This window comes from Lissotriton helveticus, chromosome 1_1 (assembly GCF_964261635.1).
Source record: "Lissotriton helveticus chromosome 1_1, aLisHel1.1, whole genome shotgun sequence".
NCBI classification, from domain to species: domain Eukaryota; kingdom Metazoa; phylum Chordata; class Amphibia; order Caudata; family Salamandridae; genus Lissotriton; species Lissotriton helveticus.
The window spans coordinates 1,177,670,963-1,177,694,799 of NC_136057.1; the positions used below are offsets into that span (position 1 = coordinate 1,177,670,963).

The 23,837-nt window shown below is 44.0% G+C and overlaps 1 protein-coding gene across 1 annotated transcript in view; it reads left to right on the forward strand.

The window, feature by feature from the left end:
- The window catches only part of PLXNB2 (plexin B2), a 774,855-nt gene that overhangs the window by 626,036 nt on the left and 124,982 nt on the right, over positions 1-23,837 (forward strand). Inside the window, exons 13-18 of the mRNA XM_078679101.1 lie at positions 627-728; positions 3,397-3,486; positions 6,808-6,889; positions 11,868-12,031; positions 20,274-20,422; positions 22,808-22,916. Coding sequence (XP_078535227.1) covers positions 627-728; positions 3,397-3,486; positions 6,808-6,889; positions 11,868-12,031; positions 20,274-20,422; positions 22,808-22,916 — 696 coding nt within the window. The remainder of the gene's footprint in view (positions 1-626; positions 729-3,396; positions 3,487-6,807; positions 6,890-11,867; positions 12,032-20,273; positions 20,423-22,807; positions 22,917-23,837) is intronic.

Below are 23,837 nucleotides of genomic sequence, written 5' to 3' on the forward strand. Positions count from 1 at the left end.
TTGTCAAAAGTATCTAGTGTGCAATATTTTCCTGTGTGTGCCTTTTTAAGTTCACCACTTTAAAAGCAAATTTCTTCTTTTTGACTCCTTCTCAGAGCAGTTTTCTTTGAGCGTACAGCTTTACTCTGGTAGTGCAGGCTGTTTAGAAAAGGGGCCTTACTCACAGCTTCCTTACTGTAGTATCCCAAGGAGATGCTTCTTTGTGGGATTTTCTTTCTATACCAGCTGGGGCAACACACGGCTGTTACCAAACACTTCCCCTAACAAAAAGCCAGACTTGTTGGATTTGACAGTGCTTGCTTTTTATTGTATTTTGAGGTGGAGAGCATGGTCTCTACTGTGAGCTTTCATTGTACTTTACTTTTTTCTATGTGATTATGAACTGCTGTATTTAAAATATACCTATATGGATTTATAAGGATCTGTACTTGAATAGTGAAAATTGTCCATCATCTGGGTAAGATGAGCATAGATGTAAGGGAAATTAGCTATTTTAAATGTTATGTTTGACACGTTTTAATTGTGTGTGTGTCTGTATATATATATGTGTATATATATATATATATATAATTCCTTCATCCATGTATCTATAAGAAGAATACTGATGTTTCACGTTTTTTTTGTAGGAGGAAAGCTGTCCGCAGTTCTATGACCCAGAGCCTTCCATAATACCAGTGGACTTTGAAAGGCGCATAACATTTAAAGGAAAGAACCTTGAACCTTACCAGGTAAACTAATTACAAAAGCCTTACGACGTTCATATCAACGTCGTCCAGAAATGCAGCTAACTTTCAATGAAAAATAGTTTCTACTAAAATACTAGTACAGGCCTGGACTATCTGCCAGCAGTGTGCATCCAAGGTGAAACAGTCACCACCCCACTTTTTTATTCCATTTTTGAAAAGTTTTAATTTTGTTCCTTGAATTTGATGCCTAAGTAACTTGACACCCTAAGTGGCTAACTCGTTGTCCTACGTGGATGATTAGCGTTTGCTAGCATATCTTCTAGTTCTACTAAGAATAATGATTTGCTAGTGTCACTTCTGTCTATAGGACTCCATATCACTAACTGTATAATACTAATATAGCGCCTTGATGCCTTTGGGTAATAGCTGCGCACTACAAATTCTAAATCAAATCAAACTGTGATGTGCCAGGTGTACCAAACAGATGCATAGGGGGAGGAAACCTAATTTGCACTTATGGTCCGCATATGAACCAGGCTCCCTCTTCAGATTTGTAATGGTCATTGAAATTATAGATTCTATCTGTAAAGTAAATCTAACGTTGAAAAACAACAAAATGTTTAAACTACCTGCTAATAAAGAATGCTGTGACTTGCGATATTGTCGCCATCTATAAGCTTATATCCTCAAATGAACACACCTTTTGATGAGGGGCTTACATTTTCAAGGAATTTGGTTTAATGCTAAATTTTAAAACCTCATTTCGGATTATTATGTTTCTTTATAGCCTCAAAATCTGATTCAGAATATCGAAAAAGTATTTTCAGGAGGTTGAAAGCTCACCTCTTTAAATAACACTTTATCAAAATGCATTGCCCATCCACAAATCATCTACCTCGCCTATCACTTTTTGACTTTCTGCAAGTCTTTGACCCTTTACAGCCTTGCGCTGACTTTTGGCTGGGTTTATCCAATAGAATACCATATAATTACATACATACATACATACACTCTTCCAACCTTTTTCTTATGAATGTACTTCAAATAATTAAACGACTCAGTAATTTGAAAGGTGAGTTACTGATGGAGCTAAATTTAAGTACTAAAATGCAATGTTAAGACTTCTACTTCTCGATTTTAAGTTTCTACTATTGGAACACTTCTACAACTGTTCTAGAGCAGACAAAATGACTGCTTGTACCTGTGAATGCTTATACTTTAAGCTGCAATATTTTATATTGTACTGTATACTTCTGTTTTTTGTTAAACCTGACTTTTGAAGATACATTGGCATATGAAACCATAAATACAAAGAGTAGTTAATGTCTTGAGTCTCTTGGAGGGCAACTAATTCAATCAATTATTTAACATGTTTGTTAGAAGGTCATGATAGGTGCCTTATTGATCTTAAATAACTGTGAAAGCTCTGACTCTTATTGCACAGATATAAAACCACAATGTACATTAAGGCGCCACTAGTAAGGAAGGCCATTGATCCTAATACTGGTGGGATTTCTGGCTCCAGAGACACTTGAGCACCTCAAACATCATAAGCAGGACTGTGCCATATGGTACTCGGCGACTGGACGTTATAACATTCAGAACCATTGGAGGATTGGCCGGCACCTTTTTCACTCTACCTATTAGATTGTCCTGCTTGTGCCAGGACTAACCTTGGGGTCACAAATGCTCCACTCCCATTGTCCCTGAGTGAAGCTACCCTACTGTTTACGTTGCTAGTGCTTGTAATGGGGTGTTTTCTGTTCTGCATATCTGCCTTGATGTGGAAGGTGCGCAGGATCTCTGTTCACTGTATCTGCCCGTCTGAGCGGCCCTCCTTCAACCATGTAAATGGCGGACCACTGCTAAATGGCATAGTAGTTGAATATGCTGAGTGACGTGATGCAGAGGACAAATGAAACTATTCTTCGCTATGGGATTTTGTGTTGACCAACATTTGCCATATCTTTGGGGAAAAAAGCGCTGAACTGTAGAATGTTGACAACTTCAGTCACTGAAGTGGACGTCAGAAATAGCAGCTGGTACAAGCTTTCTGTCGCTACTATCAATGCTCGTCTTGCTGGTTCTCCCTGTTTAAACTAGAACATCCTATCATCAGTTAGTTAATGTTAAATACCTGAAGAGCTCTCACTAATGCTGCCTACATTTCAGCCCTAAAACGCAAGCAGAGGGCCATTACTGACCTGTGTAGTCTTCAGCAGTCAAATATAATGCTACTTTCAAGTTTTTCCCTGAATTAATTAAACCATGATATAGGCGCTTAATTGTGGCATTTACTGTGGTAGTAATTGACATTTTAATTTAGCACATCTTTTTATGCGAAGTCATATAAAGTAGGACAATAGAAATTTGAATTGCAGAAATTCAGACGTCAAGTGATTTGATGAAATTACTAGAAAGTATCTTTTTTTATTTTGTAGCCAACATGTACCTAATTAATCATCATATGTGAGAATAACTCACCCCCCCCCCCCCCCCCCTCAGGTACAGTAATTGCTTGTGTTCCCGAAATAAAATCTTGCTTTTAAGGATATTTACCTATTTTAAAATGATTTATATTGCATTGTCTCCCATTCTTAGCCAGTAGTTTCTTCAACTCTTGTAACAAGCTTATTCTTCAGTGTACCAAGTGTCAGATGTGTGCGTGGTGTACAACATATCAATTCATTGCTCGGTCTGTCTGCTGCAGGGGGAAGTCTTCACACTCGGAAATGATGAATTTAAAATTGTAGGTGATGTTGCGGCGGACGGTGAGACCTTCTCATTCAATGTTCCAAAGGTAAACCTTTTTTAATCTAAAATTATTAGAATGTGTTTATCTTGCATTTTGAGTACCTTATGCACCAGTTTCTTAGTTGAATTCCTAGCTCACCTGGCTATAAACGTTATTTCAGTGCTATTTTTATTCTGGAGTAATTCCTAAGAAAAGACTGTATAGAAGGTGAAGCCCATGATTCATGAATCACACTTCTTTACCTTTTTTTTCTCTAATTTTTGTTTTATCTGCTTTTCGTTTTTATACCTTGAACTGTATCATTGCCATCTTTTTATGCCTTATGGCTCATAAGCTGGGTCTGGTGGCTCAGTGACCTAATGCGTTCACTGTAGGGGTCTGTGTTCAACCACATGGTCACGGGTTCAAATCCTGAGGTCGATAAAATAAGTATCATTGAGTTGGGTAACAATTAACATCTGTTATTCAGTGCCAAGATACCCATCTGGGTGAACATGAGCTTTATAAGTGGCCCCGTTTTATCTATAAAGATTGGACTAGTGAGCGTAAGCTGCTGTGCCATTTTTTCAGTTTCTTGTATTGTTTATTTCGTGGTCTTACTAGCAAGAAGTGCTTCAGTATGCATCAGGTGGATATTTTCTGTAGTTCATTGGTCAGCTGAGGCCTGCAGCAGTAGCTAGTCTCTGCCTCCACTATTTTTAGGTCTCGCCTACGCAATGCGCATGCGCTGCATGGGAGGGCCTTTAGCTGTCGCTCTTTACTTTTTCAAGCACTGCACTCGTGCTTGTGGCGGCCTGCACCTTGCGGGAGCGCGCAGCGGCGCACCACAAGGACAAGTGCCGTGCTTGAAAAAGTGAAGACTGCTCACCCAAGCCTGCGTGCGCTCTATTGGTTTACTTTTGCTACAATCGCGGCACCCGCACTTTACTTTAACCATGTTAAAGGTAAAGCCCGTGTGCCGCGATTGCTACAAAATTAAAGCAACAGAAAATTAAAGCAATAGAAAAAAACATCTATCTCTTTACTTTTGCTACAATCACAGCACCCATGCTTTACCATTACCCCCACCGCAGGTGCAGGGGAGGGGGGGGTGGCGGCGGAGGTCCGTCTAGTGAAGAGCTAGGTCTTGAGGGTCTTCCTGAAGGTGTTCGGGAGGGTGCTCATCTGATGTCTGCCGGTAGCTGGTTCCAAGTCTTGGCTGCAATGTGGGAGAAAGATCTTCCGCCTCCTCTGGCTCTGTGGATGCCTGGGATTTTGGCCAGTGCGAGGTTGGAGGATCGTAGGTTTCTTTTGGGTACGTGGAAGTGGCTACTCTCGATGAGGCATTTGGGTCCGTTGTTATGTAGGCACTCGTAGACGTGGGTGAGGATCTTGAAGGTGACTTTTTTCCACGGGGAGCCAGTGGAATCTTCGTAGGTGCTGGGTGATGTGTTTGTCTGGGGAGGCCGAGTCTGGTGGCGGTGTTCTGTATAGTCTGGAGTTTGTGGAGTAGAGACTTGTTAATGTCGGTGTAGAGAGCGTTTCCGTAGTCCAGTCTGCTGGTGATGAGTGCGTGGGTGACTGTCTTTCTTGACTCGGGGGGGGGGGGGGGGGGGGGGGGATTCCACTTGAAGGTCTTGCAGAGGGTGTTGAAGCAGCTGGAGGTGACAGCGATGATCTGGCGGTCCATGGTAAGTGATGAGTCGAGTATGATGCTGAGATTCTTGGCGGGTCCGAGGAGGTTGGTGGGCTTCCGAGGGCTGTAGACCACCATGAGCTGTCCCATGATGAGGGGGTGGTGCCGAGGCTGAGGACTTCTGTCTTCTCAGCGTTGAGCTTCAGGCAGCTGTTGGTCATCCAGACTGCGACGTCTTGCATTCATTCCTGGAAGTTGAGTTTGGCGGTGGTGGGGTCTTTAGCGAAGTACTACGCTACACTCGCGTAGTTTGCTGAGTTTGCGCTACTTCACACTACGCGAATTGCACGTAGCATAGTGCAAATGCGCGTAGCGGTAATTTTTTGCTTGCTCGCGGTCCTCAACATCAAGTTGGCGACTGCAAGCGAGCAAAATGACTTCCTGGCGAGACTTTTTCCTCGTTTACGATCAGCAACATCAAGTTACCAATCGCAAGCGTGGAAAATAAACCTCCCGGCGAGATTCTCAACGCGGGGAGGTCAGGTTTCTCATTGCGAGCGACTGCTCGCGATGAGAAACTACCAGTCTGCGTTGAGAAAGCTGTCGCTCGAGTAGAAGTCTACTCGAACGGCAGAAAACGACTGCTTGCACTATGCAAGATGCGGTTTACACTGATTTTACAGTGCGGACAAGCATCCGGCACTGTGCAATCAGTGCGAACAGCATTTTGCACAGTGCACTAAGCAGTTCACGTAGCTACCCATAGCTGGCGTAGTGCACTTCGCGTAGCTACGCGTAGCGCTACTACGCGAACTACACCCAGGGTTACTCTTTTATAGGAAAGCCACTTGGGCAAATAGAAGACAGATTAAGTTTTAATCCTCACTGAGTAGCAGGCAGGAAATTCTATCTTAAAATATATTTTTGAATGTTGGCTGTAATTGAAGCTCTATATCTGTATACGCAGTACATTGGTAACCCGGTGCTTGAATATTAATTGCCTTCGGTTGTAAGCTGAGAGAACAGTTGGTCAGTTCCGATCATGTATCAAAGAGGTGAACCACAATCTATTCTGACAACAGGTGTTAAAGCCTTATTCCATCAAACTCCAAATACACAAGCGTGGTGGAATGGCTGATTTTTAATTGAAATAGAGACAAGGGCATCATCTACATAAAATTATAAATAATACCTTTGGCTGCTTCTGGTTGCCTGATCGTGCTTAAAGCCAAAACGCCCTGAGGGCAGAACTTTAAAAGGACTGTGGCCAGTGGACCATTGTAGAAAAATTGGATCATCTGATGAAAAGGCCTGACAGTGTGAAAGAAATAGTGACTTTAGAATACATGTTGTACCACCAGACATGATTTTTCTAAATCCATTACAGGTACCAAATTAAACTGGCCAGGCAAAGCAGCAAGGATGTTAAGTAAAAGCCAAACTGTCTTTTTTTATGTTTCCTTTTGATTAAATCAGTTTGATGCCTATGGGCAGTAGTTGGTGGAATGTGAGGACATACAACTTTACACGCAGACCCTGCTGGGTTTTTGTGTAGTGGGCCAGACAAGAAAGGACAACTGAATCTAATTGTACCCAGGGGACTGTCCAGCTGTTAAGATAAATCCAAGCTTTTCTTTTAACAATTTTCTGTTCTGGTATTTTGTGTTTTGACGTTATGAGGTCAAATACTGAAATGTGGATATTTATTGATCTCTTTGGATTTCCTCATGCTGCTTATCTGAATTTTGTAGATTCTCTACAATGGAAGTGAAACCTTGCCTCTGAACTTCTATATCAAAGTGGGAGACAACAACATTGACAGCAAGCTGGATGGTAAGTCTTGTAGGTGGCAAATGCAAAACTGAAAGACATTTCATTGTTGGAGTATCTTTTGACCATCATAATTGCCTAAGAGCCCCTTCCTTTCCATGTTGACTAAAGTAGAAGCACCCTTGAGAAAAAAATTCTAAATGGTAAATTACTTCTATAGCTATGAATTTTTCTATTTTTAAGACCATGAAAGAAATACTTGAATGAGAAACTTAAAACCCCTTTAGAAACGTGCAAGATGAATTGTTATCAACAATTGAATAGCATACTTCTGTATCCTTTATATTGAAAACATTTCTGAATCTGTTCTGGGCTTTCTTGAGGACAAGAGTCAGGAATTTGCAGTCCATAAATGAAATTCTTTGAGTGATATTTAGGGTCTGGAAGGTAAATAACCGAGGGCAAGTTTATATCTGCTCTCTTGTGTTGATTGACTTTAGTCCACTATAATTAATGTTTTTACCTTAGGTTTTAAGTTTTGGTCAGTGTCCCATACGCTCTAACTTCACAATCCACAGGTGTGACAGATTTTGTTGTCCTAGCATCGTGTTAGGTAGCGTGAAGGGGGTAGTTTTGTTGTCTGCCAAAATTGCCATGCAGGTATTTTATTTGGTCATAACGCATCACTTTGAAGATATTTATGTGATGGTTGCATGAGTGTACGACAGAAAGCATGTGTTTTGAGATTATAAAAATCAGGATGTTGTGTGTTGAAGCGCCTTCGGTTTTGAAGTTAGATGTATTGCATCAGGTGCTGATATTTAGTTGTTTCTGGTATTTTAGATGCTTTGCATTTGTTACACTACTTTACATTGCTGTGTTAAGTCATTCAAATGTTTACTGTTTTGGTTTCTATTGTAGAATTTTATGTTATATTGATTTGTAAAGCGCACTAATCACCTGAGAGGATATCCAGGAGCTTGGACAGATGTGTAGGTATGAGATCTCCAAGGTGCTTATACGAAGAGCCGGGTCTTAAGCTTCTTGTGGAACTCAAGAAATGAGGAGGAGGAGGCTCTAATGTGTTCAGGGAGGTTGTTCCATGTCTTGGGTGTGATGTAGGAGAATGAGCGACCTCTAGTTTTGTTTGTGCAAATGCGGTGAATGTGTGGGAGAGAGGAAAAGTGTAAGTGTCTGGTGGGTTGGTGAAAGTGTTTGTGGCTGTTCATGTATTCTGGCCCTGTGTTGTGTACGGCTTTGTATGTGTGCATGAAAAGCTTGAATCAACTGCGCTTGTGAATGGAGAGCCAGTGAAGCTTCTTGAGGTGTGGTGTGATGTGGGTGCAGCATGGAAGGTCGAGTATTAGTCTTGCAGCTGTGTTCTGGATGGTCTGGTCTCTGTGTAGGAAATGTTTGGAAATTCCGGCATAGTGTGTGTTGCCGTAGTCCAGTCTGCTGGTGATGAGTGCTTGCTTGACAATCCTTCTAGTGTTCTTATCAAACCCTTTGAAGATCTTTCGTAGCATGCATAGGGTGTGTCAGCAGGAGGTTCACCCTGAATTGACTAAAGCAGTCATGCTGAGCTTGTTGTCTTCCATGACCCCTGTATTTCTTGTTTGGTCTGTGGGTCCTAGCTCCAATGCTCACCAGGTGGAGTCCCATCGGGAGGTCCTGTGTCCAAAGACCTGTACTTCTGTCTTGCCGGAGATGAGCTGCAGTCAGTTGGTTGCATCCCGTCTGCTACCATGGTCATGCAGTTTGTGAATTGGTCCTGGTGGTGATTGTCTTGTCCACCAGGGAGAGGATAAGTTGGGTGTCAACAGCGTAGGAGAGCATGGTGAGGTCTTGTGAACCGATGATGTTGGCGAGCGGTGTCATGTAAATGTTGAAAAAGGGTGGTGCTGAGGAATTATCCCTATGGGACGCTGCATATCAGTCTCTTGGTCTCTGATGTGCAGGTTGTCAGCCTGACCCTTGGGGCTCTTCCCGTGAGGAAGGAACAGATCCATTTGAGAGCAGATCCTTGTATGCCAATCTATTGGAGTCTTGTGATGAAGATGTTATAGGAGACCGTGTTGAAGGCCGCAGAGAGGTTAAGCGGGATGAGGGCCGCGGTTTCTCCTTGGTCTTAGATGATTCGAATTTAGTCAGTGGCCGTGATGAGTGCGGTTTTGGTGCTGTGGTTCTTTATGAATCCTGATTGAGAGTTGTCTAGAATATGGTGAAATTCAAGGTGGATTGGATGTTGCTTTTTTATAGCTGCCTCAATCACTTTGGCTGGATAGGGGAGAAGGGAGATGGGTCGGAAGTTGCTCAGTTGATTCTGGTTGGCTTTTGACTTCTTGAGGATGGTGAGTTCTGCAAGTTTTCATACCTCTGGAAAAGTGGTGGACTTGATTGAGGTGTTGATGATGTGGGTTCGGTTGGTGCTGATTGGTAATGTTCACAGGTTGTAGATGTAGTGAAGACATGGTCTGTGGGGGCCCCTGAGTGGATGATCCTCATGATTGCCACTGTGTCTTTCTCGTGAGGGTTGTCCATTCGGTCAGGTGACTATCTTGGTTGGTGATGAGGTTAGCAACAAGTTCTTTGGAGGTGGTTTGGGATGCGATTTATGGGTTTAATTGTGGCCTTTGGTTGCTCCCTTTTGGGGTGTATGGTTGAAGGGACGTGGGATATAATATGCCCTGCATATGAGTTGTTGAATGAAGGATAGTCTGGGCAAACTTCCCATGTGGTGTTGCATTGGAACAGGACTTGTCCCTTTTGTGGGTCACATTTTGTAAATGCAGTTGCACCTCCATGTTCTCCAGAGCACTCATGGGCTCGAATGGAGTTAATTTGTTGCTCCTGTAGCGCCACTGTAAGCCCTAGAAGATCCTGCGGTCCCTATAGACGATGGCCAAGAAGAGAGTGGATCTGGTCCCCGAAAGGAAAAGAAATCGTGCAGAGGGGACCAAAGACCGAAAACATGCAAAGCTGAAGCAGTGGTAGGCATTTAAAAGGAGGGGAGGCATCTTAATAGGGGAAGTTGAGTGCAATGTGTCCCGGGCATGAGGCCACAGCCTACTGGTGCCTTGGGCCAGAAGACTGACCTAGGCACCTTTAGTACATAGCTCCCAGTTTCAGTATAAACTGCTGTGTCTTGAGTGTGATAGACTGTGAAAAACTTCCCAGTCTAGAAGAAGGCAGGTGACATGCCCAGTGCTTTAAAATGTGTCCTCCTTGACTGTGCTCCACCTTGCTCAGACTGCACCCAGAACTGGACAGAAGACATTGGTAACAGCCTACAAACCTCAAAAAGTGTAGTATGTTAGGGAAGGGTGCATTTTGGGATGTGTAGCAGGAATGTAGAAGGGTAGTGGGGTCACTCTGTGTGGAAGGTGATGAAAGGAGGACAACACTGATGTTAGTAAATTGTGAAAGGAGACGACAAATCTTGCTGCGGCTACAGATGAGTAAATTATTAGGGTAGGGAGAGTGTGCCCATGGCTACCTAGGGAAAGGGACAAGGATTGTGCCAGAGGGTATGTTACTGGAGCTCGTTACAGGGGTGCAGTGGAACATTTTCAAGCTGCGGTCCAGTGGAGGTAGAGTAGTCAAGGCTAATGGGTGGAAGGACCTAAGAGTGTGTGGCATGCAGCAAGTGGGCTTTGTGTATTGCCGTAGGTGCCTTCACTAGGTAGTGGAGAAAGAAGCACTGTTACACTCTGTCATGAGACCAAGGTTAGCATCTGCAGAGGTGCAAAAGTGACATGGTGGTCTGGAAACAGATTGTTGGGGGTGAGGCTGTCCAGGATTTCTCCTTCAAGAAGGAAAATGGCGTATTGTACCTGGGCATAGGTGGCAGGATGTAGGCACAAAATGGGAAACTCAGGATGTGGGAAACCATTGAATATCAGGAATGTGGTGTGCAGCACTCTGTGGGCACGGGGGCTGAGAAACTGAAAGAGGGTACCCAAAGTACCACACCTGCGGGGGGGGGGGCTTGTTTGTAGGAGCCAACTGAGTTTGCCAAGGGACATCAAGCCAGCCTGCTTCAACACTCCCTAGCCTGCACACTTGCATGGCGTCGCCTCTCGGTGCTGTTTCCGAAGATCTAAAGAATGGGGGGTGAAATGTGGTGAGAATGGGGGCGTGAAAGGCGGTGAGGGATAGCACATTCATTGAAAATACCACCTGCCCAGGAGAGTACTCTCTCATTGTAACTAATGGCACCTTAACTCCGGCTTATTAGTTAACAGTTCGTCAGAAACTGGACATTTTTGGGCCATATGTACTGTAAGGAAAACCAAAGTGCAAGCCCCCTGATGCAACGGTTGTCATTGCTGTGAGGCCACAGTGGGCTATTCTGTGTCTAAACTCCAATCCGCCTGCCCCAACTTATGCAGCTGCTCATTGCTGGCCACTCCTTCTCCAGCAAGAAGTGATAACGGTTGTGTTTTTCACTGGTCGGCAGCGTGTCGCTGTAAAGCATCCCAGCGCATTCCTTTCGAGCTACAAGGAAACCACCCAGTGTTCCGCTGTGTTTCTTATTTCTAGTGTGATACTTGGCAAATGTCGTACATGCAGTAATATCCGCTTGCACATATTTAATAACATGACTGTTGATGATAATTTGATTTCAGTTTCTGGGGTGATAGATGAGATTTTAATTAAATATGACGCCTCGTCAAGGGTAGTAAGCGCTATATAAATACAGTTTACTTGAGCTCGTCATAAAATGACGGCAGCTGCAGTGCTGCTATGTGGTGAACGCCCAGACTTCCGGTTGCCAGAGTGAGCGAAGTGTTGTAAACTGTGATGTAAGTGAGTGTCTCGCGGGACGGTGCTCGGCCTGGTGTGGGTGGTGTTTTCATTGCTCATTCCGCGCTGCCTTTGCCTTTCTTTACTTTATCAGTTCTTTTTTTTTTTTACCACATTGTAGTGTTGTGAACCACTAACTTCTAGGTCCTAGACTTGTTCTTTAATTTATTCACCATATACACCGTCTACAAAAGCTACTTGCAGAGGTTTAAATAATTGTGTTTTTTTTCTCCAGTGAATTTATACAACTGCTTCTATGGCCGAAGTGACTGCAGTCTGTGCTCTGCCGCCGACCCCAAGTACCAGTGCGTGTGGTGCGAAAACCCTAGTGGCAAGTGTGTTTTCAGCGAACTGTGCCAGAGTCCTGCCACCGAGTGCCCGTCGCCAGTCATTACTGACGTAAGATGACATACTCCAGCAATTCACCCCCTGTGCCGCACAGCGAGATTGCGCTATAGTTCGTGTGCCTTTCGTTGCCTTTGTAGCTCATATTTCACAAGTCAGTTCATTTTGCATGCCTTTTAAAACAAATTCACCTGATAAGTATTACGTATTCCTTTTTGTCAAATCATTAACTGTTTCCTGCAGTGACTGGGGTGAGACAGGTTGCATGCATTACCATGCGACGGTGGCATTGAGACATCATACCCCCCCTATGCCCTGTGACTGAAGTTTCTCGCGAGAGGTGAGGTTTTATTGAAATAAGTTGAAATTGTTTTACTCCTGAAAACGTGAGCAAATGCGCCGCAGCTGTGAAGTGAATACCCTGGTGTAGTGTTGGCTTTCCAGCTTATCAGGGCCGGCTCTAGGCTCATGGTGGCCCTGTGCAGGGAGCATAGGTGGGGGCCCCGGAAGAGGGGGTCCCGACGGGGCGGAGCTCAGGAAGGTGTTTTAATAATACGTCCACTGGAATTATGGCGTGCGTCACTGCCGGTGTCGGCGCGATCAGGCAGCACTGGGCATGGCAGTCCAGGCCTGTGTATCATCCAGTTACGATATGACGGCGTCCCCCCCCCCCCTCCTATTTCTTCCTGTGATAGAGGGAGTTACCCAGATCTTTATCTGACGCGTTCAGCTAGTCCCACTTTCAAATCCAGCAGGAGTAGTGTGTATTCTACGATATTTAGGTCCACGTTTAAGATGAGAAAAGCAAACTACAAGTCCCATAATACAAAGTGCAGATGGCTAAAAACCTAGGACTGGCTACAGGTCTCACTCTTGATGCGGGCGGAGGGCACTGGCAGCTGTGTTGCTTGCGCGGTACCTTTAACACTCTACATGTGACCCCTTTCAGTTTTATCCATTTCGAAAGAGATTGGTGAAGTTAAGAAAGCTCTGATTAAACCACTTTTAGCTGTATAGCAGCTCAGTGGGTTGATCGGCTGCTGCAGAGGTCAGTATATAATTTGTAAATCGGGCGTTCATCCTGCTAAGGTTGCTAAAATCCGTGCCCCTTGAATAAGGTACGAAACATATATTTTATTTCAACTAAAAGAGAAGATGTATTTGTGGTGTGGACTGATAAGTGGTCAGGAGTTTAGTTTCTGCATCAACTAGAAGTGTCACAAACACTGAACGAGGTCCATGGTGCACTGCAGCAGGGCAGGCTTTCATTGTAAGACTGTTCCCACTCGAGTCTGGCCTGCACATTGCACAACAGTGCCTGTCAAATAATATTCACAGATTGAATGTATCTTTGTTGTGTCTATACCTGCAAGTCCGCTGTCCGCTGAGACTCTCACCGTTCCAAATTTGAAGGGTCGGGGAAGAGTCGAGATGCCGTAGTCGGACAGAGGTGTTCTCTGAATGATCATCGGTGGCGCCTGTATTAATGTTCTTTATTCTCACACGATGACGATGCACGCACTCTCCCTGGCGCCGGGAGCGTGACCACCGTGGTGCGTCACAGCGGCTAAGAGCAGCAGGCGCAGTTGCGCACTGCGCACAGCGCGTGGGGGCTGTCCCAGGGCCGTCACGTCATTGGTAGTAGGGCTAAGATTGACGGCCCTGGGACCCAAACTGCTGGCTGGCTGGGCAAGTGAAACTGAAAACAACAACGCTGCCATTGCTAGCCGGGGTCGGAGCCGGAGGCCGCCAAATCCTGCCAGGGGACCGCCAGTGCCACGAACGATCCTTCCGATCCATAGCTGCCAAGGTTTCAGATTACTTATGTGTGACATTTCTGAATATCAGTGAAATTATGAGTGACATTCAACGACAATGAGTGACACTTTCTCGCAAGCAAAAATCAAGTTGTGGAGACAAGGGAAATCGATACATTTCAGAAATTACACCCATTTGAGCAACGAGAAACTCTAAGATTATCTTAAAACAGCTGCAAAGGACCAGAAATAGAAGGGCAGTCCTCCTCAATGCGGTGGCAAATGCAATACCACATCCTTCTTCAGCTTTCTCCCATGTACATACTCCTTCAAAACACCAACTTGTCCCTATAAAACTCTCATACATTAGCATAATCTCCTCTCATCCTACACTTTACACCTGCTCGCACCACAGAACCGCAGATAATTGACACTGAGCTCTGTTTTAAATTTGCCATTCCATGCTACTAAACCTCACCAGAGTGATCAGTAAATCCAATCTTCTTTTTGTAAACTAATGCTGTAACTGGGCAGATGGTGTGGGGTACCGAGTACCTGCACTACTTTAAATTAAAAGAGAGAGCATCGGCACTTCGCAGCAATGCTGTCAAATTTAATGGGAGAACAGTGGCACTTTGAAGGAGAAAATAGGTACTGCGGATAAGTACCAACACCTTATGTATGTTTTCATTTAAAGTCACTCCCCCAATTGCAGCCATCACTCTATGAGCACGGATTGAAAGCCCCTTCTGGAAAGGCCACTAACAAACTTTCTCCAGTATGGGTTCCGCTAAATTTGCCAGTCGCCCGAACTGGTGCTGGAAGTGCTCCGACAGCAGCAGTCACTGGGCCTCTCTTGAATTAGGGGGCTCAGTAGAGTTGACAGTCTACAATACTCGTTCACCGCTGCCAAATCAGGTTATCAAGCAGTCACAGGCTCTGGTCTGCTCTTCTTTATCAAGAAAGTACAGCACAGCGCTCGCCTGGATGGACACAATTGCCCCGCCATTCCCGGAACACGCGTGGAGCCTAGGCAAGTGAAGAATAACTTGTCACGCAGAGCCGCGTGCACGCACAGTCATGCAGATGATATGATATTAATTTAATTGAGACACACACTAAAATATGCAGACTCGGTCTCTCTCGCCATCCTTCTGAGCGACTGGTTATCTGCAAGATCATCATTTGATTTAAAATTCACAGTAATTTGCACTGCAGGCCTGCTCAGTCTCCTCGTTCTTCAGAGGTTATGGGCACCCCGGTCCACTAGTCTTTATCTTTATCAGACCAGTGTGAAGAGATCCCGCTCGCACTGACAGCAGTGTTTTACGTCCTGCAGTGCCCCCTGCTGCTTCGCCAGCCCAACCCCCAGGCAGAGATTCTGGGCGGGCTTGTGTTACAAAGCAATATATAACACACTTTCAGTGGCAGCAGGCATCAACGCGTGGCCAAAGTAAAGGTAATTAATTATAAGTAGAACTTACTTGAGCTACTACTTCAGAGACTGTCTCTGTCTGCGTTGGTCCTGGTCCTGCGCCGGCCGCGGTGAACACGGGGGTCGGCCACAGAGCCAGTCTCCCAGCTCGGCCGCAGTGTTGCCTGCGCCTGATGCCTCTCCTCAATCTGCACGCGGGCGGCCATGCTGAGAGGAAGCAGTGATTTGGCCAATTATGCTGCAGCTGGCCGGCCTGGAATCTAACGGGGGTTGCAAACTTATTATGCGCACACAGCAGCGTATGGTGTTCACAACGCACCAGGAGAGGACTCGACGCCACCGTCAGCCTCATTCGAGTTCCCCGCCGCTTCTGACCACATGACTTCCTCCGAGTCCAAGACGTGACGGAAGGCAGAGGTCACATCCGGATAATCCCCCCAACTGTGCCACAGCCACTAGCAAGCAACCACTGCTGGGGCAGGACCCGCCCCGGTCTCGGTAATTCTGAAGGGCCGCGAGCGTGAAATATGCAGCCTGGCAGCAGGGGCTGATTTGTAAAATTGTAACACTCTCAGCCAGAGGCTGTTGAGCTGCAGGCAAGACTTTAACTACCTGCTGGCAAGTCTGCGGGGACTCGTGGTGGCCCCTGGGGTTTGGCGGCCCTGTGCAGGTGCACTCTTTGCACATGCCTAGGGCCGGCCCTGAGCTTATTCACTTCTGTCATCATTTGAAATCTGATTATTCATGATGACATATTAGAATGTTGGGTTGTGAGATCTAGTCAGTTGGGAGTTTGGGACTGAGCTGAAAGGAGCAAGCTCCTGGTGGGGTTTTATTCTTAGTAATATCTTTATAATTACCACTTTGTGCCTTCTTACTCAAATACATATTCCTTCAAGAATCTACGTGGACCTGCTCATCAATTAAATCACTACACCTGGCTTCCATCTTGTGTGTTTTTTTGTGGTGAGAGCATACTTTGCAAAACCAACACCTGGCCATGGAGAACCCTACTTCAGAAAGGGCAAAAGATCCACTGTTGGCTTTCACTGGTGTCTGCCTTTTCACGAACTACACAAAAAGCGTAATTGTCAGCACAGTGCCACCTTTACACGATGAATGCCCTAACCCCCGCCCCATCCTTAAACTCACATGGTGTTGGGGCTAGCTGTGTATAAGGATGTCGAGCTAGTGCAGTATCAGTAGAGCTCTCTCGTCTGCAGTGAGGCGCTAGTCATCAATATATATGTGAATCAGGCCTTGAAAAATCATAAAAATGTTAGTAGACCTGCAGGCTGAATAACTAGAATAGTTAACTCGACCTAACTGTAATATACTCGGTTTCAACTTGTGTGATCTTTGGCTAACATTTTATAGAGTCACATTTCTCTTAATTTTCACATATGAGTGCACCTTCAAATATATGATTTAAGCATTTTTTCTGTACAAAACAAAACACTTTTCTTTGATTAAATAGACTAAACGTTTGCTACATGTGAAATAAATATCTAGCCAACATATAGGGGACACACGATAATAGCACTACCATCAGCGCAGAGGCAGTTGTGTTTCTCAGTTTGTGTAAACACATACTTTTAATGAATATATTTTTAAAGCATGATGTGGTAGCGCACTGTCGTTTTTAGACAGAAAATGTCCAAGAAATAGCCAAAAACCTTCCAACTGCTTTGCAGCTTTACTGATAAAACTATGTAGTGTATTAACAATAATCTGTGAAAATTGGCTTTCAGAAAACATATTTATCATTTGCGCATCACCAAACATTTTGATTTGTTTTTCATCCTATTAAAATATTTTTTTCATCACACAAGTACAAAACAATGGGGTTTCTGAACTAGATTTTGAAATGTTTGTCAAATTGACTTGTTCATTTAAATGTGAGTTAGGAAACACCTGATACACTGCAGTCTTTCATTTCAAACTTCCCACAGCAGGTCAAACAGTTCACTTTACAAAATCCTGAAACTTTGCAGTCCGAGAAGGAAAAGTAATTGTAAACTGACTTCTGACCTCTTTCTATGAACATAGAGCAAATGTGACAAGATAAAAACAAGATTCAAAGGCATCTTTATTGTTCCTTCACTTTCTGCCTGAACAGAACACCTGTTCTTTGTCAACTCATGGGCGAGTAGATCCTAAATGAGTTCCATCTGATAAAATCTGACTCGCAATAGTGAGCGAGTAAGTAGATTTTCTGAAGCCAATGAATAAGGAAAAGTAATAATTGTGTGTGAAAGAATTATTTGGTCAGTAGCAGTGCTTGTTCTCTGTTTGTGTAAATCGCCTATATCCTACCCTTGGGTTCACACTATATATGTATGCCATGGCAGTGAAAATAAATGTGGTCAAATAAGACATTATTTAAGACAGTTGTACCAGGAAACATTCATTCAAATTCCAGTTTATTGCCACAGTACAGCAAAAGTGATGAGAAAAACACTTTTTACTGCCGCACTGATTGCATGTAAAGAAAAAAATGGTTACGATAATAGTCTCAGTATCTCATGAGTATTTTAGCTCTCTGCACAAATGTAACACCTGGCATCTTCGTTTTGGGTAAATACCTTTGGAAAACCCCAGATGGCCCAACTAACTGGTCTCACCCATGACCAGAGGCTGCTACCCTTTTACAGCCCCTTGCTAAGGAGGTATAGAATACAAGCTTAACAGCCTAATCAAGGTAGTGATGTCCATCTCTAACCACAGCAATGAATTGAGACTCGGAGCGTTACATGCAAACGCTTCTGGACCACTTGATGTGCCACATACCAGGGAAAAGAACCTCCACCCAGCCATGCCACTTAATGACAGCCAAGAACTCAAGACACCATTTAAGAGCCTGAAAGAAGAGAAAATGTATGCACTACTACAATCTATCCTACAGTCCGGCTCCTGCAACCTCACAGAAGACCATATAATATTCGGGTCAGTGATAACTTAGACAATGACACCAATTACGACCACTTCAGGGCATAACCCATCAAACCTCAACTGATAGAATGCACCCCTGAGTTTGCGAAGGACCAACCACCATAAAAGGGCCGACTCTAGTCCTTTTCATGGCCAAAGAAGGATAACTGGAAATAGAATCCATCTAAGTGACAGGTCAGGTCATCACCTGTCCTCTTCCACTTCAAAACAAATATGAAACGGACTAGAACGAACTGTGCTTTGCTTCAGAAAATTCATACCCTCTAATGATATACAGAGTGTACAAGAACTAACCGCCCACTACAATAAGAAGTGTTGCACCAGCATCTAAAAATACAGAAGAGCAAACAGTCTCACCAAAGGTATAACCAGAACTTAAATGAGGAAAGGGGACAACTCAGAATAGCAGAAAGAAGATGGGCATAGATACCCCCTCCACTCCACACCTAATCAAAATTGTACACATGCACTCCTACAGGAAAATCCAGTGGCATACTAAAACCTTGTATTTCAGATCTCAACTCATCAATGCCTGAAATTGGATTAGGGAACTTATTTGAGATCATCTAGCACAAGACCTGCCCCGGCAATGCTAGGACCGGTGACAGCGCCCCAGAAACCTGTGAGAGGTTTTCAGTCTTTCTCGAATAGAAGATAAATATGATAGAAAACTCTGTTGCGGAGAACCAATTAACCAAAAATTTAGAAAGACACACCTGTGGCTCAACCAGAACAGAGATACTGAAACTACGCTTACAGACCATTCGCTCCACCGCAACTGCCCCCCCCACCCCCCCACCCCCAATCCCTAACAAAATTGAAAAATGCAATGAAAACGATATCTGGAAGGTTGAAGCATCACTAAAACCCACATTGTATTTCTCTGGCCCCATCACTTCCTCATTAAACAGGATCTAAATCAACTCTTCTCCCACCTATGGACCAAGATTGCGAATGCCCATCTGACCCATGGTACAGTTCCAGACTTCCTGAAAATTTTACAAGGGTTTCGGAGGCTCGTCAAAGCAAATTTAATTTAAGCTGCTCTTTCTTTCACAAAGCCTTTTATGGGGTGGCACCCTCTTTTTGTTGCATACCATATTGCCTAAAAGAGCCCTGAATGTCCTCTTTGTTTAGTCACTGTCTCTTGGTGGAGCCCTGCTTTTTAAGATGTAGATTGAGAGAGTGAGGCAGTTTTTGCTCAGTCGCTGTCTCCGTGGAATGCTTTCCTCATTCACCTGCGTAAAATACCAGACGACAAAAGTTTTAGGAAGGAACATAAAAGCAATCTGTTATGTTAACCTATGCATCGAGATAGTTGTGAGTTCCTAGTGCCAAGATGCCTTGAAGAGATAGTTTCCACTCTACAAGTTACTTTCATTCATTCATGGAGGATCCACTATAAATGAAGCAGTGCAGTGTTTGAGCCCGGTCTTGTAGATGAACATTCTTCTCCCTCAGGGAAGGGTCCACTGAAATATCCAGCCGTAGCCTGCCCTGCTAAGCTTGGGATATTTCCGTTGTATGTTGGGTGGCCATGCCTTCCAAGGCATGGATGGTAGGATTCTCTCAAAGGATGCCAGAAAGGGATGCTTCATGGCTGTATGTGTAATAGCAGGCTCTAAGTATTTATCATATCCCTGTTCCGCTGACAACTTATTTTAAAGAATTGGAAGCACTTTATCAACCAGTCTGTAATGTGCACTGGAGTCCCTTCAAACAATATCTGTAATAAATATGGTAGGCTAATGAACTGTTAAATACAATGTACAGTAATTTAATGGACTGTGCACATTGGTAATCTAGGTCTCGAGCAGGATGCTTCTTTTGTTTACTTTCAAATAGCACGTCACATTTTTGAGGCAAGTGTTGAGTTGGTGCATAAGCTGATGTACGTGCTGTATAAAGGCACTCAGTGGAGGGGAGACGGTGGGCAGGGTGAATCATCTAATTGAGCGGCAGAACATAAACTATATCTGATCTGATGCATGTGCTTATTCTGTACAGGCTTGTTGAGTGCCCCCATCTTAGAATAGTACAATTTCAAAGCATCCCACGATGAGTATGTCTTGAATGGTCCACATGTTTTCTTGTGCCTATGCGTTAGCTTGGTACTACCATCATTGGCTGATGCTTTGTGTCCATTCCGCAGTTTGAACCAAGGACTGGACCAGTTAGTGGAGGAATTCAGCTCACAATTAAAGGATCCAACATGGGTGTCATTGACACTGATGTAGAAGAAATAGTTGTTGCTGGCCAAGCATGCGTTTTCAAGCCCGAGCTCTACTCTGTTTCGACCAGGTAACTTATTCTCTTTTTTTGCATGGGTTTAGATGTGAAAGTTTAAATTTAAGTGGATATAATAAATGCTTTGTGTTTTAAATGGTTGAGTAAACGGTTTCCCAGGTTTACTTGTGTGCTTTGATCAAAGTGTCCAGTTGTGTTAATGCCTAAAATGTGAATTTTCTAAGTTAAACACATATTAATTGTATAGTAAACACAAAGGATCAAAATGATCTCGGAGCTTCATTTGGTCTTATCATTTGGGAGGGGAAATGTATATCTGCACCCGGCTTCCCTCACTGAAATTATCTATTCTTGTGCCTCGGTATGAGATGAATGGAATTATGGTAGATCAACCAAAGGCCATCATTCATATGTTGGGTTGTGGAAGGGCAATCACTGGAAAGAATTTCACCAGAACAACACTAAAGTCGGTGTGTGTGTGTGTGTGTGTGTGTCTGTGTGTGTGTGTGTTTTTTTGTTAGTTTGTTTGTAGTGCAGTTGTAAACCTGAATAGCATGAAGCAATCAGAGAAGATTCTGATCAACATTCTCACAGTATTTGAGGGCTTTGGGGACATTTTCAGTACTCCCATCATAGCCTGACAGTTAGTGGGCTTAAATTGTAGCAATCGGTGCCCTTTACCATTCGTGCCCTGGGTTTTTACTTATTATTGAGCCTAGAACTGAGCACCAAGTTCATCCCTTTTGCACTTAACCCTAGGGCGGTGAAGTTTAGTATCCCTTGGTTATGCCATAGGTTAGAGGACTCTGAACTCATTAAAGCGAATAACCTTTGTCAGTAAATAATAATACTGCTGGTGCTTTTTCTTAAAAATGGAAAGGTACTTTAATTCTCCACCCACAACTCAATACTGAGCATAAATATTCCACAGACCATCAAAATGGGCACACGTTTATTTCAGCAATGTAATGTATTTTGGAACTTGTCGTTACATGCCTTAGGTGGTCCCCGAAGGTACTAGACACTTTGTGAAAGAGCTTGAGTAGATGCTGACTCATGGGTGGTGCCTCATCAAGCTACGCGCCCTTTTTCTTGTTCACAGTCCCTGATCAGTACCAGCTTTAAAGTGCCTGGATAGCTTTCGTCATCTGAGGTGGAAGCTAATCTGTTCCTTCCCTCCTGCTTTGTGCTGCATGAAGAAGTCTGGTTGACATTACCCCAATCAGTCTCTAGTGTGTAGGCGTGGGCCCCACCAACGGGGAAGGCCAACTGCATATGAGGAGCACTTGTATTGGCTATTCGTTAAAGTTTGGTCATCTTTCAGGGAGTGCTTTCTTGGGCCCAGTTCCAAACCTGCCACTCAAAGCTAAAAGCTCACCCTGGGTTGCAGTGGTGATTCAGGCGTAAGTTGTAAGGTCTGCCAATTGCAGATGTGATCCTCACACAGTTACACTAGTTATTTTTTGGCGTTTGCTACAAGCCAGGGGCACAAGCATTTGTATGTGCCCAGTTTTGTGGGAAGTTGGAGGTGGCTTGATGTACTGCTGATTGTTGTAGCAACATTTTTGGTACCTAGTCATTTAGGTGCTCTGGGAATTTCTTGATAAAACTGTTACAATGGTTGCAGTCAGAACATCTCATCTGTCACGCCATCTTGGGAGCAAAACACTTTGCTTCAGGCACACTCTGGAAGGACCGGGGCTCAAGGCCTCTACTCCAGGCCTGGCAGTGCTGGTCCTGCCATGAATCAAACTGAGCTGACCTTCTGCACTTGTTAAACTTGTCAAGGCACTCTCTCACAGACAAACTTTATTTTGTACAGGGGCAACTCCAGTCCTCCTCTCCAGCAACCAGTGGGCGTCTTTCCCCGATATGGTTGCATGCTGCTAGTCCTGGCAAGATGCATATTTCCCCAAATTTCTGGTCTCGCAGTTGGCAAGGGAAGTTGGTAGTCAGCAACACAAACTCTGGTGCTCAAAGATCTTTTGAATACAGCCTTTACTTAAGGGATCACTTTCCCAAAAAATCTTGTATCCTCAGTGAGGAGTAAATGGGGGCCGGTGTTTAACTAGGTCTTTGCTGCAGGCGAGTGGGAAATATAAGCAGCCAATGCACCAAGTAATGGAAAAAGGGAGATTGTCAGCACTTATTCAGCCGATGTGTATCTCAAGTCCCTGAATATGGGTGGGAGAGGGAGGGAGGGAGGGAGGAGGGGGAGATGGGATTATGAAGAGCCAGGTGGCCCTTATTTGCATTCCAATTCTGTCTGTTTCCTCTTTACAGATACTACACAGCAAATTTTCATATTGTGCTGAAGCCATATACCACAGTGTATTATATTTCAAGGATTTGTTGCATGCTTTTCTTCGAAAGGCATGATTACTGTTGTGAAAGCCTAAAGCTTGTGTTCTTCATACTGCATGTTTTTCTTCCAACTAGGATTGTCTGTGAACTTGGCGAGGTGGCTTCACCATTCTCTGGAGAAGTCACTGTTACTGTGAAAGAAAAGGTTGGCACATCACCTGGCTCTCTACTTTTCGCATACCAAGTAGGTATTTCATTATTTAAAATGTTTAAACCAAAAGCTAGTTTCACAATACAGTCACAGGGATGGCATGTACGACAGCGTCATTACTGATCTTGTGCTACCTTATGTTGACCTTTAAACCTTTCCTTTCTTGACCTTTTGTGATAAGTGGAAAGTGTTCTCTCAAAATTACACTGATTAGTAAGGGGGGGATGGGGATTCAAGATGGTGGCCCGGTTTGTACAATACATGTTTGGAGTTCATTAACCACCTCTGTCAATGCTGATTCAGTACTATGAAGCGTACAGAAATTTAACTGCCCATGATCTAATATTAAATTAGATTATAGGCAAAAAGATGCCATAATTAACGTTTCTCCAGAACCTTAACAGGGTTTGGGAGGATAGAAATTGACGATCCTAACTTGATGAATGAAGATCAGCTGCATGCTTTCCAGTAGACAGTTACCTGAGCAGAGATAAATTATAAACTGCATACGTTTCTAATCCTGTCTATGCCTTAATGCAAGATCTGGCTATGGCATCATTCAAGAAGCATTTGGCATTTTTCAGAAAGCACCAGATGTTTTTGTTAGATTCAGTTAATGTGGGTTAGGCACTATTACAGATTTGCTGGGATATAGTTACTATTCAATTGGTTTGAAGGATCCTTCCGAGTACTCATAACTCCTAGGCACTAGGAGTCCAAATTATTGAATACAAGTGTAAATATAATTCCATATAGCAGCCATTCAAATCTGGAAATGGAGTGATGGTCAGATCTGAAAGAAACAGGTTAGTGTTAGATTCCTTACCTTAGAATATCCCCAGGTGTCAGACTAGATCCGGAAAGTTTTCGGCGTCGTCTGCGGCTCCGCATCCGGCGTCGGCATCGTGATCGCCGGGATGACATTGTCGGAGTACTTGGACGACGCCCTCGTGC